Source organism: Malus sylvestris, chromosome 7 (assembly GCF_916048215.2).
Source record: "Malus sylvestris chromosome 7, drMalSylv7.2, whole genome shotgun sequence".
Classification (NCBI taxonomy): domain Eukaryota; kingdom Viridiplantae; phylum Streptophyta; class Magnoliopsida; order Rosales; family Rosaceae; genus Malus; species Malus sylvestris.
The window spans coordinates 31121311-31140924 of NC_062266.1; the positions used below are offsets into that span (position 1 = coordinate 31121311).

Consider the following 19614-nt stretch of genomic DNA (forward strand, 5'->3'; position numbering starts at 1 on the left):
AAGTTCATCCCATTCCCTTTAGTATTGATAATATCGTTTGTTCAAAAAAAAGAAAAAAAATAATCACTGGCGTTTTAGCCACGCTCATAGTAGTTGATAGGAATTAGGATGTTTTTTAGCAAGGAGTAGGATTCTCTCTCATCTTCTTTCCATCACCTTCCATCTCTTCCTCTCACATTCTCTATTTTGTCTTTCTATTTTTATAAAAAAAATAGAGTAAATTGTAGCAATGGTCCCTCAACTTTAATTAAATTGGAGCAATGATCCATCAACTAAAAATCAATTACCATTGGTCCCTCAACTTATCAAAATGTGTAGCTATAGTTATTTTCATCAATTTTGTCAAAATAAGTTATGTTGGAATAACCATTTATATAATTAGGATCCCTCAACTCATCAAAGTGTGTAATTGTGGTCATTTTCGTAAATTACGTCAAAAATTTTGTTAAAACGAGTTATGTTGGAAGGACCATTGCTACAATTGGGTTAAAGTTAAGGGATTATTTCTCCAGTTGCATTAAAGTTGAGGGACCAATGGTAATGGATTTTTAGTTGAGAGACATTTGCTCCAATTGAATTAAAGTTAAGAGACCATAGTTACAATTTACTCAAAAAAATAATATAAAATATTGATATGCCTTAACAGTAACCGTTCAAATAAGAGGGAAGAGAAGGAGACGAAAAAAACGAAGAGAGAGAATCATACTCCTTTTAGCAATAACTAGGTGGCAACTATAGTTAGATATGGTGTACGGACTAGTATACCTCTCCTAGACTCCTATCCTGAAATACCAAAGACGATTAAGTTATTAGATTCCACTAATGCTGTATTCTTTGATAGGTCAAATCCTTATTACTTATTAGTTCCATCACCTTTATTTCTATCATTTCCTTTGTATGTGCCTGTTCGTCGCAGGAATCTCCTGGCGGACGAGCACACAGCTCCCCTGGGAGAATGGCGTCGGTTGAGGGTATCTGTCGTACTTCTGCTTTCTTCTCGGGCTCGTTCGGGCAAGCCTTTGTCGGGCAGATCTTGGTCGGGCAAGACACACTTCGGGCAAGGCTCGTCGGGCAGTTCTGAAAGAGAAGGACAGAGTTAATTTGAAAGGGTGCCTTTGTGGGGCCTTAGGTGTAGGCCTTAAGGCTCACAATCAAGATTAACTTTGTCGTGCTCAGGCGTGCCACTGCCATCTTCAGTATGGCAGATGTTGAATGGGTGTTAAGCTTTGATTGAATATGTATACGCCCGAGAAACCAAGTTAGATATAACAGGTGCCTTTGTGGGACCTTAGGTATAGGCCTTGAGGCTTCCTGTCAAACTAAACCAGCGCTTGGATGTATCATATTTGGTCTTTTATGGTTGCCAGAGTCTTATCACTATTATACCTTTGATTATCTGAATCCAAGAGGTAGGACGAACCCAAATGAGTGCCTTTGTAGGGCCTTAGGTATAGGCCTTGAGGCTTCCCATCAGAGTTAATCCTTATACTTGGACCAACTAGACCGCAACATGAAATGAAGCTAAATAGATGCCTTCGTGGGGCCTTAGGTGTAGGCCTTGAGGCTTTCTATCAGAATTCACTCCATGCTTAAGCCTTTTCTACGAATCAAGATATAATAGCAACAAAACGGAGAAATAGATTGATTACTTGCGCCCCAAGTAACTTCGGACTTCTCGCTTATCAAGGATTGTCGTGGATGGGTTGAGTCCACATAGAGTTCTTTTTTATGCCTTGAGGCCAAGGACTTTTAAACTGATCTTTAAATTACATGCCCGCGGGCTTAAGACTTAGATCTGATTTGAACTCTGACGCGATTCAGATCGGATTCAAGTGCTGAAGACTCATTTTCATTATGACTTTGCTAGAAATAACTTGTATATAACTGGGAATATATAACATGTTATTGTGCTTTTAAAAGAAAGAAAAGACAAAGACAGAGCAAAGATAGTCGGGTAAGTTTGAACCTTATCGGCCAAGGCTGAACTTCTTACAAAATCTATCTTTGTGGCTCTGTCAGAGGTCTGAAAGCTTTTAGAGGGGTTGACGGGGGAGAAGAGGATACAAAATGAATCGATACCACCATGAACAAGGTAGCAGAGCTATTACAGGGGTTTGGGAAGGTTTACCCCGAATGGGATGAAGGCTTGTGTTGACTACAGCTTCGTTGAAGGCAAATCTGGCTTGAGCAGAGTTTTGGCTTTTGTTTGTTTGTTTGAGTGTCCTTAATTCTGTCTTCTCTTCCTCCTTTTATAGACGACTTTAGCTTGGGTTCCTGTAGCAATAGCGGTGCCCGAATGCGGTTTGGTGATGACTCACTAGCTTTTTTACATGAATGCCACCAATAAAGTACTTTATTGGGCTGTGTAGTGACTGAATAGCCTACCCCCTGTGGTCTTTGAGCAGGTAAGCAGGTGGCCTTTGTAACTTGTGCCCAGCCGAAAGCCTCTTTCCTGCCTCCTAAGTTTTCCTCTGGGCCTTGGGTTTGGGCCGACTTTCTCTCTGGCCCAAAGTTCAGATTTTATCCCAAACAGTGCCCACTCATCCATCTCCGCTTTCTAAGCACCATTGAATCTTTTTATTTCCTTCTCCAATATAAATTTAATGGACCAACATATTGATCTTGGCCTAGATATATGATTTATTCTCAGACTGTGGATCTGAACGAAACATTATATATTTTTTGGTCATTTATTGAGAAATGAGATTCGAACTCAAGTGTGTAAAAACAAACATATTACATAATCAATTACCTTAACTCACATCTACCATGTATCACATTAAAATAAACTTGTTCAAAGTTTTATATTTAGTATGACAATGCAAGTTACAAAATATCTTAAAAAGTTTAATACAGTGGAACTGTGGAAATTGTAAAATTACATTAAAATCCATATGAAACAAACAAAAGCCATAGTAAAATAAAAAGAAGGCCACTCATCTCTTAAACCTCGGTCGTCATGCCCCCAACGTCGTTGCTTTTCAGGTCCTCCATTTATATAATATACACTAAAATCAAGAAGAAAAAATCACATTCCATTACCACCAAAACCATATTCATCCGAAGTAATCCAACCTCAAAATCTCAAACCTCTCTCTCTCTCTCTCTCTCTCTCTCTCTCTCTAGAGAGAGAAATGGACGACATGCCAAATATGTCTCCTCCGCCCAAGGGCGACCTGACGAACACAACTTATGGTACCATGATGATGAGCAGCAGCCTCACATGGGGCAAAGATGTCATCATCCTCTTCCCCAAGTGGCCTAACAACAACCTCAGCATGTACGTCTTGGCTCTCTTCTTGATCTTCCTCCTCGCTGTCGCCGTCGAGGTATTGTCCGTTTTGCCCAAACACAGACCGGCAGCCAAACCCTACCTATCCCTCCTCGGTCAGACCGGCGTCCACAGCTTTCGTACCGGTTTGGCTTATCTGGTCATGCTCTCTGTCATGTCATTCAATATCGGAATCCTCATCGCCGCCGTGGCCGGCCATGCGCTAGGTTTCTTCATCGTTAAGGTTCGTGATCATGGCCAACACCCCGACTCGCCCGAGCCCAAAGTTTGATTTGTCTTTTTGTTGTTGATCGGTGCTTAAGTTTGTGTGGGCGCTTGGGTTTGTTTCTATCTTCTGTTTTTGTTGGTTTGTTATATAGTGCGTGACTATATTTAACGGGAAATAGTTTTGCTCACCATCTAATCTATTATTATCAGTTGAGTTTAAATTTTGACATCTATGTGTGGATAGAAATAAATCTTAGAATTTAAATTCATCTAACGATGATAAATAAAATGATGCACATCACTATCACTTAAGGATGATGAGCAAAAGTTGCCCCCATATTTTATGTTTTATGTGTGGTTGCTTTTTTTTTCACCAAAGATTTTCATGTGCTTGTTGTGTTGTGTTTTAGCTAGTTTGCTTGTGGCTGAAATGAACTAATAATTGTATGATTTGCATATTTCTGTTCGAATGAAGTAATATTTGAACTACACCTCAAGAAAGTTATGGGAGAATCCTACTTCATTATTATACCCTTCTCGTACCACTACACTCGATATACGTGTTACAATTGTAATGCATTTGATACACCATATCAGCATGTCAAACACATCACTATAGTGAGGCTCGTTTGGTAAATAATATTGGACTAAGCTAACTAAATTAAGGCATGTTGACTATTGAAATTAATAAAAAGGTCCGAATAGGTAGAAGCTAGATTACTCATAAACGAAACTTATTTCAATCCCCACTAAAACATCAATACCTCATAACTTATTCTTTTTTTGAATTAGAAGTTTTAACACCCACAAAATTATGACCCTTCACCTTGGCCTTCAAATCTTACTAGCAAATTGTACCTTTGCGTTGTTGTGGGTTTGAAACATTGTTGAAGACGTAGAAAATCTCAAAAATGTGTCAAATTGTACCATGTGTTCAGGTGTTCCTTAACTAAAACAATCAATAATTTATGCATTAATGAAAGCAAACTTCTTCCATTTAATTCAAACCCATCAAATTAAATGAAGAACTAAATCCAACTAGAATTTAAAATTCAAACTTTATATCAAATTAAGAAAAAAAAAAATGTTTTTTCTTAATCTGACCAGTTGCCTGTTTTTGAGAACCTGCTCATGGTAGTAAACTCAAAAGTGGGAGCCAAATGCATCCCCTTGTACTTCTTATTGTCTCCTCCTCTTCCTATTTGTAAAGTCCATAAAGATGAAATCAGAATTCCTTCAATAAATGTTCCAGATTTGGCAATTCGAATGGACACATTTTTTAATTAACAAACCAAGATATTAGTAGTGGCACTGATAGTTAAACTTAGTAATAAAAAAAACTAAAATAAAAGCAAGAAAACTAAAAATTGAAAATTGATAGGACTTACAAATGCTCATTTTTACAACCTTCACCTAGATCACCTTCTCGAGGGTTGAAGGTACAGTTTGATCTAACACCTGATTTTGTCAAATTCAATAAACCAAATCATCAACAAAAACGTTTAAAATTTAAAAATAAATCAAAAGAAAGGAAAAACTGAATTTCTAGAGACAGAGAGATTGAACCTGGAAGGTCTCGTGGTCGATGTTGAGGTGGTGGTTGAGACAGTGAATCGAGCTGGGCGAAGTGGGTTGTGGAGACGGCGAGAGGAAGCCTGCTGGGGTAATGGCAAGGTGAGCGAGGCCACAATCAGTACTTAAACAACATTAATTAGCAAGGTTTACATTGTTATATTGAATATCTGACATCTCAAAGAAACAATGATATAACTGCTTTTCCAGAATCATTAGTGCATGACTGAAAGCTTGAAAAGGCAACATGACTCAAAACTTTGTATATAGCAATGATTTAAACAACATTAAGAGTTGTATATAGCAATGATTTAATCGTAGATATTGCAATTTCAATGGAAGATACAGAAAAGGAAAAAATAAAATAAAAAACAACATTATGTTTTTGGTCCTTTATTTTAAACAAAAGAAAAAATAGTTGTTAAGCATTTGCCACTCTATGTATAAAAACCGGACACACGCTTTGCAGAAGAACTGGAACAAAGAGCAAAGAGTTGGACAAAACTTTGTCCAGTTCATGGACATGATGGTTTCCAAGTTAGAGTTTGCTTTCCAATTCAAATTATTGATTTGTGCTGTGCATGTGCCAATCCATGAAAAAATGATTCCAAGTTTTTCAATATAATGTAGGTTATAACAATGAGTTTGAAACTTTGAGTATTAGTCCAAATAGACTGAATTCATTTCAATCTGGAGACAGAGGAAATTCGAGGAGCCGAGTTGCAGGGAGAAGAGATAACGAAATTAAAGAAACTAACGCAACAAATTAATCAATCAATTTCAGAAAATTAGAGGAAAAATTAACAACCCTGAACAAATAGGATCTGGATGAATCTTACAACATACCTGAGTTCAATTCAACTTGTACGACAACAGTCCAAACCCCGACGCCCTCAAACTGACAAAAATTCGCCGGAAGTTAGTCCCAACTCCGGGATCGCCGATGATAACAGAGACCAACACCCTGAAATTCTTTCCCCAACGATCGCAAGATGAGGTTAAAACGATCGAACCCAATTTTATAAGCGTGGACAAAACACACAACCAGTCGAAAAACACAAACCGGAAACAAAATCGCCAGACAACCGAAGGATCCAACACGAAGAGAGCGAGATGAAGACGGAGATAAGCAAAAGGCAAACAGAAAAGCAAACAGGAAAGCAAAGTGAAAACAGAAAAGCAAAAGTGAAGAAAAGGAAACAGAAAATCAAAGAGAGACAAAATTGAACTACCCAAAATTCATACAGATAACGCAAACATCAATTCCTAATAACATTTTTTCTTACATGCAGATAAAATCAACTAAATCCAAGAATCCAAAAACTACCTGTACCATCACATCTGAGCTCCTCGCAAGCCGAGCAACCCTCAACGACGGCATCCACGGCGGATAACCCATTATCCACAGCCCTCCATGCTGATCTGACAGCCTCTACGAAGGGCCATGTGCTCACCACCACAGGGTACTGCCCTGAATCCGAAGCTTCTTGGCCTATGACCTGATAACCCATCAATAAAAATACGATCTTTAATCAAATAATGCCACCCAATCATGCATGTAATCATAGAACCAAAGTACCCAACTGTTTGATTCCTCAGAAAATGCAGGGGAAATTGGAATTACATGAAAAAAAAATACAAATTTCAGGAACCAATTGGAGTAGATTAAAAAGTAAAAATGTAACTAAAATTTATAATATCTTGTGTTACTAAATTACCAAGGAAAGCAGTAAAAATGTAAGGATTAAGATTGGTAGCTAGCTCAGACGGTTGGCAGCCATGGAAAGGGCCGATGATTGCTGCTCTGTTATCTTTGGAGCTGCTGGGCACGTGTTTTAGTCCAAATGCACATTTGGTCAGTGTGGCTAAACCAATGGCTAACTTTGTCAAAGCAAAGCATAGTTGTCCTTTTAAGAGTGTTCACGTACTCATGTGCAAATATACAATTTTTGTTTCCTAATGTCACGGGCCATATGTTAAAAACAAAGAAATCGTCCAAGACATCATATATCTAAGCCCATAAAGCCTTGTCTTCATGGAAGCTTCTGGAACATCCCGGAAAAATCAAGAACATGGCGGAGCGTTCAAGATAATCTAGGGCATTCCGGAACATTCCACACAAGTGTACAAATTTAAGCCTCACCTAGAACAATCTAGATTAGGCAAGTTGTATCTAGAACTATGCTAGATATTTTTGGATGTAAGTAGGGAATTCTAGAACCCTCCATTGAGGAGGTAACTTAGGCCTATAAATAAGAGGCAAGGCCATTTGGCCAAGGCATCCAAGAATTGTAAGCAATTGTAAAGTTCTCTTAAGTTTCAATACAAAGCTTCCTTTCTCCCATCTTCTAAGTAATTTTAGCATTCTCCAAGCTATCTTAGCTTTCTTTGTGATTCGATCCGGGGAAGCGAGGCTTCGAATGCTACTTAGCTTGTTCATCGAGGTATTCAAGTCTAAGTGCCGCACGGGCGGAAGGCTTAAAGAGTCATCCCGTGATAGCTGGTATAAGAGCCTAGTTCATGAATCACTTGAAGGAAAGTAGGATATGGCAAGTGGAGAGATGGTGTCCGAAGTCTCCGAGCTAAGGAAGCGTACTGCCGAGGTCCAAGACGTTGCCAAGACCAAGCCAAAGTTAAAGGACTTGCAAGCATCAATGGAGACCATGGAAGAGCGACTCGAGAAGGTGGAACGAACCATACTCGAGTTCGATACTCGACTTGATGAGGATGTTGTCGACAAGGAGGAAATCCAAACCATGGTGGACAATGGTAAGGATGAACTGCGTGGCTTGGTGGAAGGGCTACGAGATGAGCTCCTTGGCACTCTCAACACCATGACAGACAAGATACGGAGGGAAGTCCAGGTTCACCTTGACAACATAGAGGCAAGGTTTGTGGCGCTTCAAGAAGAGATAAAGGACACAAGGGAACTTAAGGGAGATGTGGCGTTTTGTAAAGAAGCAGTCGTGAAGCAATTCGTGCAAGGGCCGAGGGAAATCAAGGCATTGGACTCCAAGGTAATCGACTCTTTTAAACCCAAATCCTATAATGGGAAGAGGGAAGCAAAGGAGCTCGACACATTCGTGTGGAACGTGGAGCGATACTTCAAGTACCTGAAGCTTGAAGATGACGAGTCCAAAATCTCAACGGCAACCATGTTCTTAGCTGACAATGCCCTTATGTGGTGGCGTCGTCGGAGCATGGAGATTGAGCAAGGTACGTTCTCCCTCACCACTTGGGATGAATTTAAGAAAGATCTTATGTTGCACTTCTATCCCCAAAATGCCAAGTACGAAGCCAAGGAGAAACTAAGGTGGCTCAAGCAAACGGGGAGCGTCAAAGACTATGTCAACGCCTTCGTGAGTTTGTTATTCGAGGTGCCCAACATGTTAGAGGAAGACAAGCTCATGTACTTCATGAGTGGACTGCAAAATTGGGCAAAACTCGAACTACAAATGAGACACGTGCAAACATTGTCTGATGCCATTGCCGCCGTCGAATCCTTGATTGAGTTTAAATCAAGCCACCAAGGTGATTCCAAGTCCACGGGGAAGAGGGGTAACCATGAGAGAAGTGGGGGAGAACATAAGTTGAAGGACAAGGCCGAGACAAGCAAACCGAATGAGAAGAAAGCCGATAAGCATGACAAAAGCAAGGGTAAGTCTTGGCAACCCACTTGTTACCTATGCGACAGCCCTCACATGATGCGAGATTGCCCACAAAAGAAGGCCCTTAAGGCCATGGCTTTCAAGGTGGACAAGGCCGAGGAGAGTAACGATGCAAGGATGGGATGCATCCGTCTACTGAATGCCATCCAGACAACCCTCCCACAACCTAAGGCTCAAGTTAGGGGAGGATCATTGTTCGTCGATGTCAAGATTGGTGACAAGACGACGCGTGTGTTGGTGGACACGGGAGCAACCCACAACTTCATGACGTCGGAGGAAGCCACGAGGCTTGGCCTCCAAGTCACAAAGGAGCCTGGTAGCGTGAAGACGGTAAATTCCGCTGCCACCCCCATTGTTGAAGTTGCGCGCAATGTACAAGTAGAGATTGGCACATGGAAGGGAAAGATCGACTTCACCGTAGTCAAGATGGACGACTATGGTGTAGTCATTGGGTTAGAGTTCATGGACAAGGTACAAGCCTTTCTCATTCCCTTCTACAATATCTTCTGTATCCTAGCCGACGGAAGACAACCTTGCCTGGTGCCATTGGAAAGGCAAGCCAAGAAGTGTACCCAGCACTTGTCGGCAATTCAATTTGGCAAGTCTTGGAAGAAAGGCGAGGCCACATTTCTTGCAACCCTAATGTTGAATGAAGGGGAGGAGAAGCACGGGCCTTTGCCGAAACAAGTGGAAGCCGTCATTGTGGAGTTTGCGAACGTGATGCCTAAGGAACTGCCAAAGAAGTTGCCACCAAGGAGAGAGGTCGACCATGCGATTGAGTTAGAGCCTGGTGCTAAGCCTCCCTCCAAATCACCTTATAGGATGTCGCCACCCGAGTTGGAGAAATTGAGGAAGCAACTCAACGAGCAACTTGATTCTGGCTACATCCAACCCTCCAAGTCCCCATATGGTGCACCCGTCTTGTTCCAATGCAAGAAACAAGGTAGCCTAAGGTTGTGTATCGACTATAGGGCATTGAACAAGATTACTATAAAAAACAAGTACCCACTTCCGTTGATCGCCGACTTATTCGATCAACTTGGTGAAGCAAGGTACTTCACAAAGTTAGATCTTCGATCGGGATACTACCAAGTGAGGATAGCCCATGGAGACGAATCGAAGACGGCGATGGTGACCAGATATGGATCGTTCGAGTATAAAGTCATGCCATTTGGTCTGACCAATGCCCCCGCAACATTCTGCACATTGATAAACGAGGTATTCCATCCTTATCTTGACAAGTTTGTCGTGGTTTACATTGATGATATCGTTGTCTATAGCAAGACATTGGAGGAGCACGTCAAGCACTTGCGTATAGTGTTCAAGACCCTTCGGGAGCATGAACTCTATGTCAAGAAGGAGAAATGCTCCTTTGCCACAACAGAAGTAGAATTTCTTGGCCACAAGATAAATGAGGGGAAACTTATGATGGAAAATGGCAAGATCAAGGCCATTCAAGAGTGGGAACCGCCGACCAAGGTACCAACACTACGATCTTTTCTGGGGCTAGCCAACTACTATCGGAGATTCATTAAAGGGTATTCAGCCATAGCGGCACCCTTAACAGACCTTCTTAAGAAGAACAAGGCATGAGAATGGACGGACCGGTGTCAAAAGGCATTTGAGAGGTTGAAGAATGCCCTAATGGAGGAGCCTGTACTAAGGTTGCCCGACCTTAGCAAGCCATTCGAGTTGCACACTGATGCTTCCGACTTTGCCATAGGAGGAGTGTTGATGCAAGAGGGACATCCGATAGCCTATGAAAGTCGCAAGCTAAACAATGCCGAGAAGAGGTACACGACCCATGAAAAGGAGATGACCGCCATCGTCCATTGCCTTAGAGTTTGGAGGCATTACTTGTTTGGTACCCCATTCATCATCAAGACGGACAATGTTGCCACTAGCTACTTTCAAACCCAACAAAAGCTCACACCTAAGCAAGCAAGGTGGCAAGAGTTCTTAGCGGAGTTTGATTACAAGCTAGAGTACAAGCAAGGAAAGGAGAACGTGGTGGCCGATGCTCTAAGTAGACGAGTAGAGTTAATGGCTACAGTACTCAAGCCGCAAAGCCATCTCTTGGGCCGTGTCCGAGAAGGTTTATCACATGACGTCCAAGCCAAGAACATTGTTGAGTTTGTCAAGGATGGGAAGATAAGAAGGTTTTGGCTTGAGGACGGCTTGCTATACACCGAGGGCAAGCTGATCTACGTCCCAAAGTGGGGAAGCTTAAGGAAAGAAATCCTTAAGGAATGCCATGACTCAATGTGGGCAGGACATCCTGGCACTCACCGCACGTTGGCTTTGGTGAGGTATGCTTATTATTGGCCACAAATGCGGGATGATGTAGATTTATACGTGAAGACTTGTCTTGTGTGCCAACAAGACAAAGGGGAACAAAGGCAACCGGGAGGACTGTTGGAACCACTTCCCACCCCCTCAAGACCATGAGAGTGTTTAACCATGGATTTCATCACACATTTGCCCAAGTCTGATGGATGTGGGTCTATCTTCGTCGTGGTCGATAGATTCACCAAGTATGCCACTTTCATACTTGCACCTGTGGAGTGCACAGCCGAAGTAGCTGCACGTTTGTTTCTAAAGCACGTGGTGAAGTATTTGGGTGTTCCGAGGAGCATAGTCAGTGATCGAGATGCTCGCTTCACGGGTAGATTTTGGAAGGAGCTCTTCAAGCTACTTGACTCAAAGTTAGACTTCTCCACAGCTTTTCATCCCCAAACTGATGGACAAACGGAGCGGGTTAATGCATTGTTGGAGACTTATTTGCGGCACTATGTTAGTGCCAATCAACGAGACTGGGCTAAGTTACTTGATGTTGCCCAATTCTCTTATAACTTGCAACGTTCGGAGTCGACGGGGAAAAGTCTGTTCGAGTTGGCTATAGGGCAACAACCCTTGACCCCAAACACGGTCGTGACTGGCTACACGGGGAATAGTCCAGCCGCTTTCAAAACCGCTAAGGAGTGGCAATTAGCCCACGAACTTGCTCGAGCTCATTTGGAGAAGGCTTCAAAGAAGATGAAGAAATGGGCGGATCGTAAGCGAAGGAATGTGGAGTTCCAGACTGGCGACCAAGTCTTTGTGAAGCTCAATGCGTCTCAGCACAAGAGTACTCGTGGCTTGCACAAGAGCTTGTTGCGGAAATATGAGGGACCATTCCCTATCATCAAGAAGGTTGGCAAAGCCGCTTATGTTGTGGAACTCCCACCCCGCCTCAAGTTTCACCCGGTGTTCCATGTAAGCAACTTGAAGCCTTATCATGCAGACGATGAGGAACCAAACCGAGGTGAGTCTCATCGAGCACCCCCTTTGATGACGGAGGCATTTGACAAAGAAGCGGAGAGCATTGAAGCCAAACATGTCGTGGTGCGACCAAGACAACCAAAGCATGTGGAGTACTTTGTCAAATGGAAGGGGCTACCATACTCCGAAGCAACATGGGAGAAGGAGACGTTCTTATGGCAATATAAGGACTTGATTAAGACATTCGAGAGGCAAGAGTCGACGAGGACGTCTACGGCTTAAGTGGGAGAGGATGTCACGGGCCATATGTTAAAAACAAAGAAATCACCCAAGACATCATATATCTAAGCCCATAAAGCCTTGTCTTCATGGAAGCTTCTGGAACATCCCGGAAAAATCAAGAACATGGCGGAGCGTTCAAGATAATCTAGGGCATTCCGGAACATTCCACACAAGTGTACAAATTTAAGCCTCACCTAGAACAATCTAGATTAGGCAAGTTGTATCTAGAACTATGCTAGATATTTTTGGATGTAAGTAGGGAATTCTAGAACCCTCAATTGAAGAGGTAACTTAGGCCTATAAATAGGAGGCAAGGCCATTTGGCCAAGGCATCCAAGAATTGTAAGCAATTGTAAAGTTCTCTTAAGTTTCAATACAAAGCTTCCTTTCTCCCATCTTCTAAGTGATTTTAGCATTCTCCAAGCTATCTTAGCTTTCTTTGTGATTCGATCCGGGGAAGCGAGGCTTCGAAGGCTTACTTAGCTTGTTCATCGAGGTATTCAAGTCTAAGTGCCGCACGGGCGGAAGGCTTAAAGAGTCATCCCGTGACACTAGGAATGGCTCTTATGGTGAAATTTAGTGTGAATGCTACATAACGAGAAAGTAAACTAAATCAGATTTTGGTGGCAATCTTTAAAAGTCTTGATTGAAAAGTCTTAGGGTGGCAAAATATTTCTTCATAAGATAAAAGAGTAAAAGTAATAATACTAATATTCGTCCCTTCTCTTTATATGTATCATTTGTGTGATACAGTTACGAAAATATGTGAAATTTGTTAATTTTTGCATGCATTCTTGTTTAGGAAATTGACCAGGACCCCTATCATTCCGAACTTACTGGACGTGCTCGGGCAGGAGATCTCCCACCCCTTGGACTGGGGTAGAATGCTCAAGGTAACTAGCTAGGAGAGGGGCCTGAGTACGGCGGATGTCGTACACTTGAGTGGAAAAGGAAAGCGAGATCATACCAATTTTTCCAGGCCTGTCAAGACATATGGTTCCTGTGGCGGATCAAGTTGGTGAGCGTGTGATGGCTTAAAGACCTTTCGACTCCTGAATTTTCTTCGATGATTTCCCACCCGAGATGCTTGATTATCTCGAACTCTTACAAGCTCGAGATATTTATACTCTAATACGCTCCTCTCTAAAATTTGTAGGGGGATCATTTTTGTATAAGTTTGTAACCAAGATATCAACTAATTAAGGAGAATATTACTTCATGCTACATTGATTTAGGCCTCCCATTCCTACAAACTGGATGACAATACATTCCCTCACGATATGAAGAACTGTGTCATCACAAAACTCCTACAGTGAACTTTTACATCAATGTCTCGCCACAAAATGAAAGGATGAGAAAATGATCATATATGCTTAACAATCTCCATTCGTGACAAACAAGAATCTATCATAACAAGATACGGAACTTGCATGCTAAGTACAACCATTTCATTTTGAATAGATCATGTTCATTGATAGTTGCTCACAAGTACAAAGCAATTTCAGACTATTATTTTCTTACCAGAGTTTAAAGCATTTTTTTTCTCAAAAAGGAAGAAAAGGAAAATCATGGCCCATGCACATTTTACACAAACAAATCACACTAGAACACCCTACACAAACAGATGGAGAAATTTGGATACTTTTGAAAGTTAATACGGTTAGAGAAGGAGTAGTTTCATACACTACGTTATCTTCGCTTGTACTCCAAGTCAGTGATTTCTATATATTTGCACCTTGTGCTATCAGTAGAATAATCCAAGGTCCGCAACTCAAGTCTATATCTAACGAATACAAAAACATCCTTGCATACAAAGTGTAAAGGCCCATTGAATTCAAGGGTTTGAGGGGATGTACTAAATTTGGAGGGTCAATTTGAATACAAAAACATCACATATACAAATGATAATACAATATAGAAAAAAGGGGACTAGCTACGGTACATGTAGTATTCACTATCTAACGATCATAAATGGTCAAATTTGATAGTCTATCTTGTTGGTTGCATATATGAACGTTTAAATAGTAAATGTACTAAATACATGCATAAACCGTAGCCAAGTCAATGTTATTGTGAAATTATACAAACAAAAACATTTAGAAATAAGAGTAAAGGAAAGTACCATTACGAGGCTTCTCGATCGACTTGGTGGTGTCAAGCTGGTCGTTGACCACCAGGGTCGAGCTAAAGTTGGCACATCTACTCCACCCAGATGGCAATTAAACTTAGAAATTTGTGGGCTTTTATGGCCTACTATTGGTAATTTGAAGGAGCATATGGACCCTCCTCCAATACACTTGGTCCGTCCAAGTTTACCCCGGCCTAACCGAAATGCCCTTCTTTCACAGTAGCGAAAGTGTGACTCGGGTCAGCAACATGGGTAATCTGGTAATCTCCTCCAAGGGAAGAAACAGGGGATTGACCCAAATCCCCTTCGCTCCCGGAAAGGAAAGTTGGACTTGGGTCAGCGACATTGGACCCAAGCCCAAGTAAGAAACCTCACAAACCCACTGGGTTTCAAATAGTGCAGCAATGCAGAGGACACAGCAGCCCATTGGACTTCAAAATCACAACGGAAGAAAGCCATTGTGTTTTTTTATGGTTTATTCCCAGCGAATGTTTGGATCACACCCTAGTCAGGGTGAGTTCAAGAGGTTTAGAGATACTTGGTACTGTCAAACAAAGAGATTTGAAGGGAGTGATCATCTAAAGTTAAAGTATATGGTTCTTTACCATAGTGGTGGGAAGATGTTAAACTCTTACATAACGGCGTGGGCATGTTGATACAACATGCATGATTATACTTTTTATTTCTGTTGATGTTGTTCTCTTGGGCTTAATGCATTCATTTAGATTCAAAATCTTTCATTTACAAGTAAATTTATGAGTGAAGAAAAATACCACTAAATCATAATACTAAATGACAATTTAAATAATGTGTTTCATTTACAAGTGAAGTAAAGAGAAATACTACTAAATCATAGTACTAAATAACAATTTAAATAATGCGGTAAAAGAAAAAAAATAGAATAATTCAATCAAGAGAACCCACGTGTAAGTCGGCTTGTCTTATTAAATGCAATTTTGGATCCCACAATTATTTCAATTGAGGAAAATAAAAGTTGCAATTTAATTTTAATTTTCTCTCTGTAGCTCAGCCTTTCCTCATCCTTCTCGATAAACCCAAGAGAAACTGAAATTTTTTGTTTGTTTACAATCAAACGACATGCTATCATGCTAAAAAATCAACTTATCTTTTACCTTTTTTCAAAAAATAATAGGAAGTTAGTTTGATGGACGTTCTTAACTTATCATAAATGATAGATTTTTCAATTTCGTTATCTCCTTAAAACCTTTAGCTTATCGTCCTAAAGTCATTTAATAAACATGCCTCTGTTATTTTTCTACTATTAAGTGGGATAATATTGATTAATTCTCCACATTGCAATTAATCAGATTAATAACTAGAGGAAAAAGAATGGCTTCTTCAGTTCACTTTTTGCCCAGAAAGTAGAACTTACATCTGGAAGCAAACCAAGTCAGGTTCGCAGGTAACTGACTACGCTAAAAGACCTTCATTGATATCTTTGAATTAATTGGATTCAACCAATATCTATCCTGGCAGTTGAGCTGCTTCACAGAAATTATTGTTCTGCATGCATATATGGGGCCATGACTATGAGATTTGTAACTTCAAGTATTCTGCATGCGTGTACAAGGATACGACTAATTAGGGTTTTAACTAGTGACCAAAATGGAAATTGTGTATGACTATGAAGAGCATTGAATCTTTACATGAGTGGGTGAAAATTTATGTTGTTAAATTAAAAATGTATCTACATCTATAGGTCTGTTTTTGTGAACAAAGAACGTTAGCTAGGCCGCTAGGCCGTGTATAGGCTTATTCAAGGGTGATTAGCTAGTGTGGTTTTGGTAATTAGATTCAAGAACACCCCCTGCAAAATTAATCTCTGCAGGGCATATTAAAGATCAAAATGTGTATTAGATTCTTTGAAGCTTATCTTCTTGTTGGAATTCTCTTGTTGCTTCCGGTTGGAGAGTCATAGCTAGCTAGCATTGCATTTCTCTTCTATCAAATCTTTCACGTGGTGCATACTACAGAGGAAAGAGAAAGAAGATAAAGTGAGGAAACTTGAAGGATGCAATGGCACGGGAAGACAGAATCCCACGTAGGTGGGTCAAGGAACAACTCAAAGCAAAAGTGAATAAGGGAAGACAGTCCCACGTGGGTGGGTCTCTCACGGAACAACTCAAAGCAAAACTGAATAGAAAGAATCACCCTATATAATTGGGACTAGGATTCTCTACCCTTCTCTTTTCATCCCCTTCCATCCCTTCCTTTATTTTATTTTATTTTTTTATAAAAAATTAATATAAGATGTTGATGTGATTTAACCGTGACAGTTCAAATATGAGGGGATGGAAGATGAGAGAGAAAAAGAGAGGAGAAAATCATACTCCATATAATTAGATGCAAATAACCTTCATTCTTCCCATCTTTCAAGTCATCTCTTCTTTCATTACCTCTCCACCATTTTAACAATCATGTCAGAACCTTCAGTTCAAAGATTGAGTCGGAATCAGAAATTGAATGGCTCATGAAACAAAGTCGGCGGATCGCGAAACAAAGTCAACGGGTCACAGATATGTATTATCAAATAGAGGGCCTTCCAATACGAGCTCAGGCATCATCGTCATCGACACCTGAACGTGTGGCATAGATCAACCCTAGACTAGTATTACTAGTAGCTATTATGAGAGGGCTTGCTTCATGTGTAGTCATTTCTACACAGAGACCCATCAACTCAACTCAATTTTTAAACGAAAAATGTATATACAATTTAGGAAAATACTTGGCTGCTGAACGTTTTAGCAGCCAAGCAGCGTTCTACAATTTAAGCCCAATTAAAGAGATAGTCATGACACATGAGAAATTTAACAGCTATCCATACATATTTTCTGTTTGGCTAGTGAAGTGGGTTGGGAACCAAGCAGACTTCCACTGTTAATTGTTGGTGATTAGTAGAGTGCGGCATAAGGAAAAGGAAGCAAATGATACTTTCGAGTATGGATCGTTTACATGGAGGATTGAGGACTTCTCTAAGCTCAAGGATGACATACATTGCTCCCAAACTTTCAACATTGCTGAACTCAAATAATTGACTACGCTGAAGACATTCATTGATATCTTTGAATTAATTAGATTCAACCAATATCTCTCATAGCAGTTGAGCTACTTCACAGAAGTTATTGTTTTGCATGCATATCCTATGACTATGAGATTTGTTACTTTAACCGTTTTGCATGCGTGTACAAGAATGCGACTAATTAGGGTTTTAACTAGTGATCAAAATGGAAATTGTGTGTACGACTATGAAGAGTGTTGAATCTTTACATGAGTGCGTTAAAATTTATGTTGTTAAATTAAAAATGTATCTACATCTATAGGTCTGTTTTTATGAACAAATGACCTTAGCTAGACCACTAGGCCATAGTGTATAGGCTCATTCAAAGGTGATTAGATTCAAGAATACCCTCTGCAAAATTAATCTTTCACGTGGGTGGAGACTCTTTTCTCCGTTCCGTTCCATCCTGTCTGCAAACCAAACGGTACCTAAGAGACTCACCCACGTGGGATTGTCTTCCCGTGCCACTACACCCTTCCAGTTTCCTCACTTTATCTTCTTTTTCTCCCCTCTGTAGTCTGCACCACGTGAAAGATTTGATTGAAGAGAAATGCAACTTTGCAAAAGTTTGCAAAATGGTGGTGCTACTATGCAACTTTTTCAATTTTATGCAAATTTGCAAAGTTGAAATGGGTTGGTAAAGCAATTAAGGATATGAAAAACAAAATACACGATTTATTAGATGATTTATGCAAGGGATAATTATTCAAATGCACATGAATGATGATGATGATGAATTGCGTGCAAATTGCAAGCAATGCTGCAAAACTACCAAAATGGGTTGGTACAATAATTAAGGATATAAAAAACAAAATGGACGACTTAGTAGATGACTTCTATGAATGGAATAATTATTTAAAGCCACTGGATTGATGATGATGATGATGAATTGCTAGCAAATTTGCAAAACTTATGCGAATTTGCAACTTTGCAAAAGTTGCAAAGTAATCGTTGTACTAAGAGTTTCATCAAGTGGAGGTACAACTACATTTGGTTTCCGACAAACTCGAGGTTATGGAAATAGGGGATGCTACTCATGTTTAGGATTTTGACACTGAGGAGTCGTTGAAAACGCCCAAAATGGGTTGGTAAAGCAATTAAGGATATAAAAAACAAAATAGAAGACTTAGTAGATGATTTTTATGAAGGGATAATTATTCAAAAGCGTTGGAATGATGATGATGATGATGATGATATGAAAAACAAAATGGATGACTTAGTAGATGACTCTTATGAAGAGGATAATTATTCAAAAGCACTAGAATGATGATGATGATGCATTGCGTTAAATTTGCATGGAATGATGATGATGAAGATATGCATGCAAATTGCAAAACTTCAATATGTGTGGAATTTTTCGATTGCCAGTCATCTGTCAAGGCACTTGAGATCAAACGCAATGCCTTGTTAGGAGTGAGAGTAAATAACGATGAGGTGCAAGACGACACTCGTAGAAATCCCTTTGAGGTACAAGTTTGACTAATGTTTGGAACTGACCAACAAGGAAATCTGAACTAATATTCCCCACCAACTCGACTTTGAGAACTTTTGTATATGATGTAGCTCGGATGATGATGATGATGATGGTTTGCGTGCAATCTTCGATTTGCTTGCAAATTTTAATGTTGCTTGCAACTTGCACGTAATTAGTGTGCAAATTTGCGTGCGATGATGTTGGGTCATGCATGCAGCAAAATCACGTTATTGATCTTCCAATTCATAAACAAGTCATTCACTTTATATGCCACATAAAAGTTGTACATCATACAAACTCATTCAATTCAATTTTTTTCCCATCATCATCTTTCTCTTTTCTACTTTTAAAGTACCCAAAAATTAATAAGAAAATAACACCAAGCATGCTATAGACTTGGAAAAAAAATGATGTAAGAAGAAGAAAGGAAAGGGTTTTTGGAAGGTAGCGAGTAAAAACCCCAACTCCTCGAAGAAAAAGACTATCCACAAACCACTAACCACTAACCACCCACTACCAATTATTATATTTAGGATGTGCTATTGATACACTTATTTTTTATTTATGTCATTTGATATTCTTTAATTTATTTGATTCGACGATCGCAAATTAAAAGGAACGATTGATCAATGTATTGATTTTTAATATTTA

The 19614-nt window shown here is 40.1% G+C and overlaps 2 protein-coding genes across 3 annotated transcripts; one reads left to right on the forward strand and one right to left on the reverse strand.

Annotated features, from left to right (window-relative positions):
* Positions 1 to 3018: 3018 nt before the first annotated feature.
* LOC126630657 (copper transporter 2-like) lies at positions 3019 to 4028 on the forward strand. Its single transcript, XM_050300819.1, has one exon. It carries the CDS (start codon positions 3135 to 3137, stop codon positions 3561 to 3563), a length of 429 nt encoding a protein of 142 aa, XP_050156776.1. The 5' UTR covers positions 3019 to 3134; the 3' UTR covers positions 3564 to 4028.
* A 416-nt stretch (positions 4029 to 4444) lies between these two features.
* LOC126630658 (probable isoaspartyl peptidase/L-asparaginase 3) lies at positions 4445 to 6702 on the reverse strand. 2 transcript variants are annotated; one of them, XM_050300821.1, is made up of 4 exons: positions 6399 to 6702; positions 5066 to 5157; positions 4884 to 4957; positions 4445 to 4691 (listed from the first exon to the last, which is right to left on the reverse strand). In XM_050300821.1, the coding sequence occupies exons 1-3, from the start codon at positions 6580 to 6582 to the stop codon at positions 4913 to 4915; spliced, it is 321 nt and encodes a 106-aa protein (XP_050156778.1). In that variant the 5' UTR covers positions 6583 to 6702; the 3' UTR covers positions 4445 to 4691; positions 4884 to 4912. The 2 variants fall into 2 exon arrangements, with proteins under 2 accessions (XP_050156778.1, XP_050156777.1); XM_050300820.1 differs by having other exon boundaries at positions 4445 to 4697; positions 4888 to 4957; positions 6399 to 6695.
* Positions 6703 to 19614: the final 12912 nt, after the last annotated feature.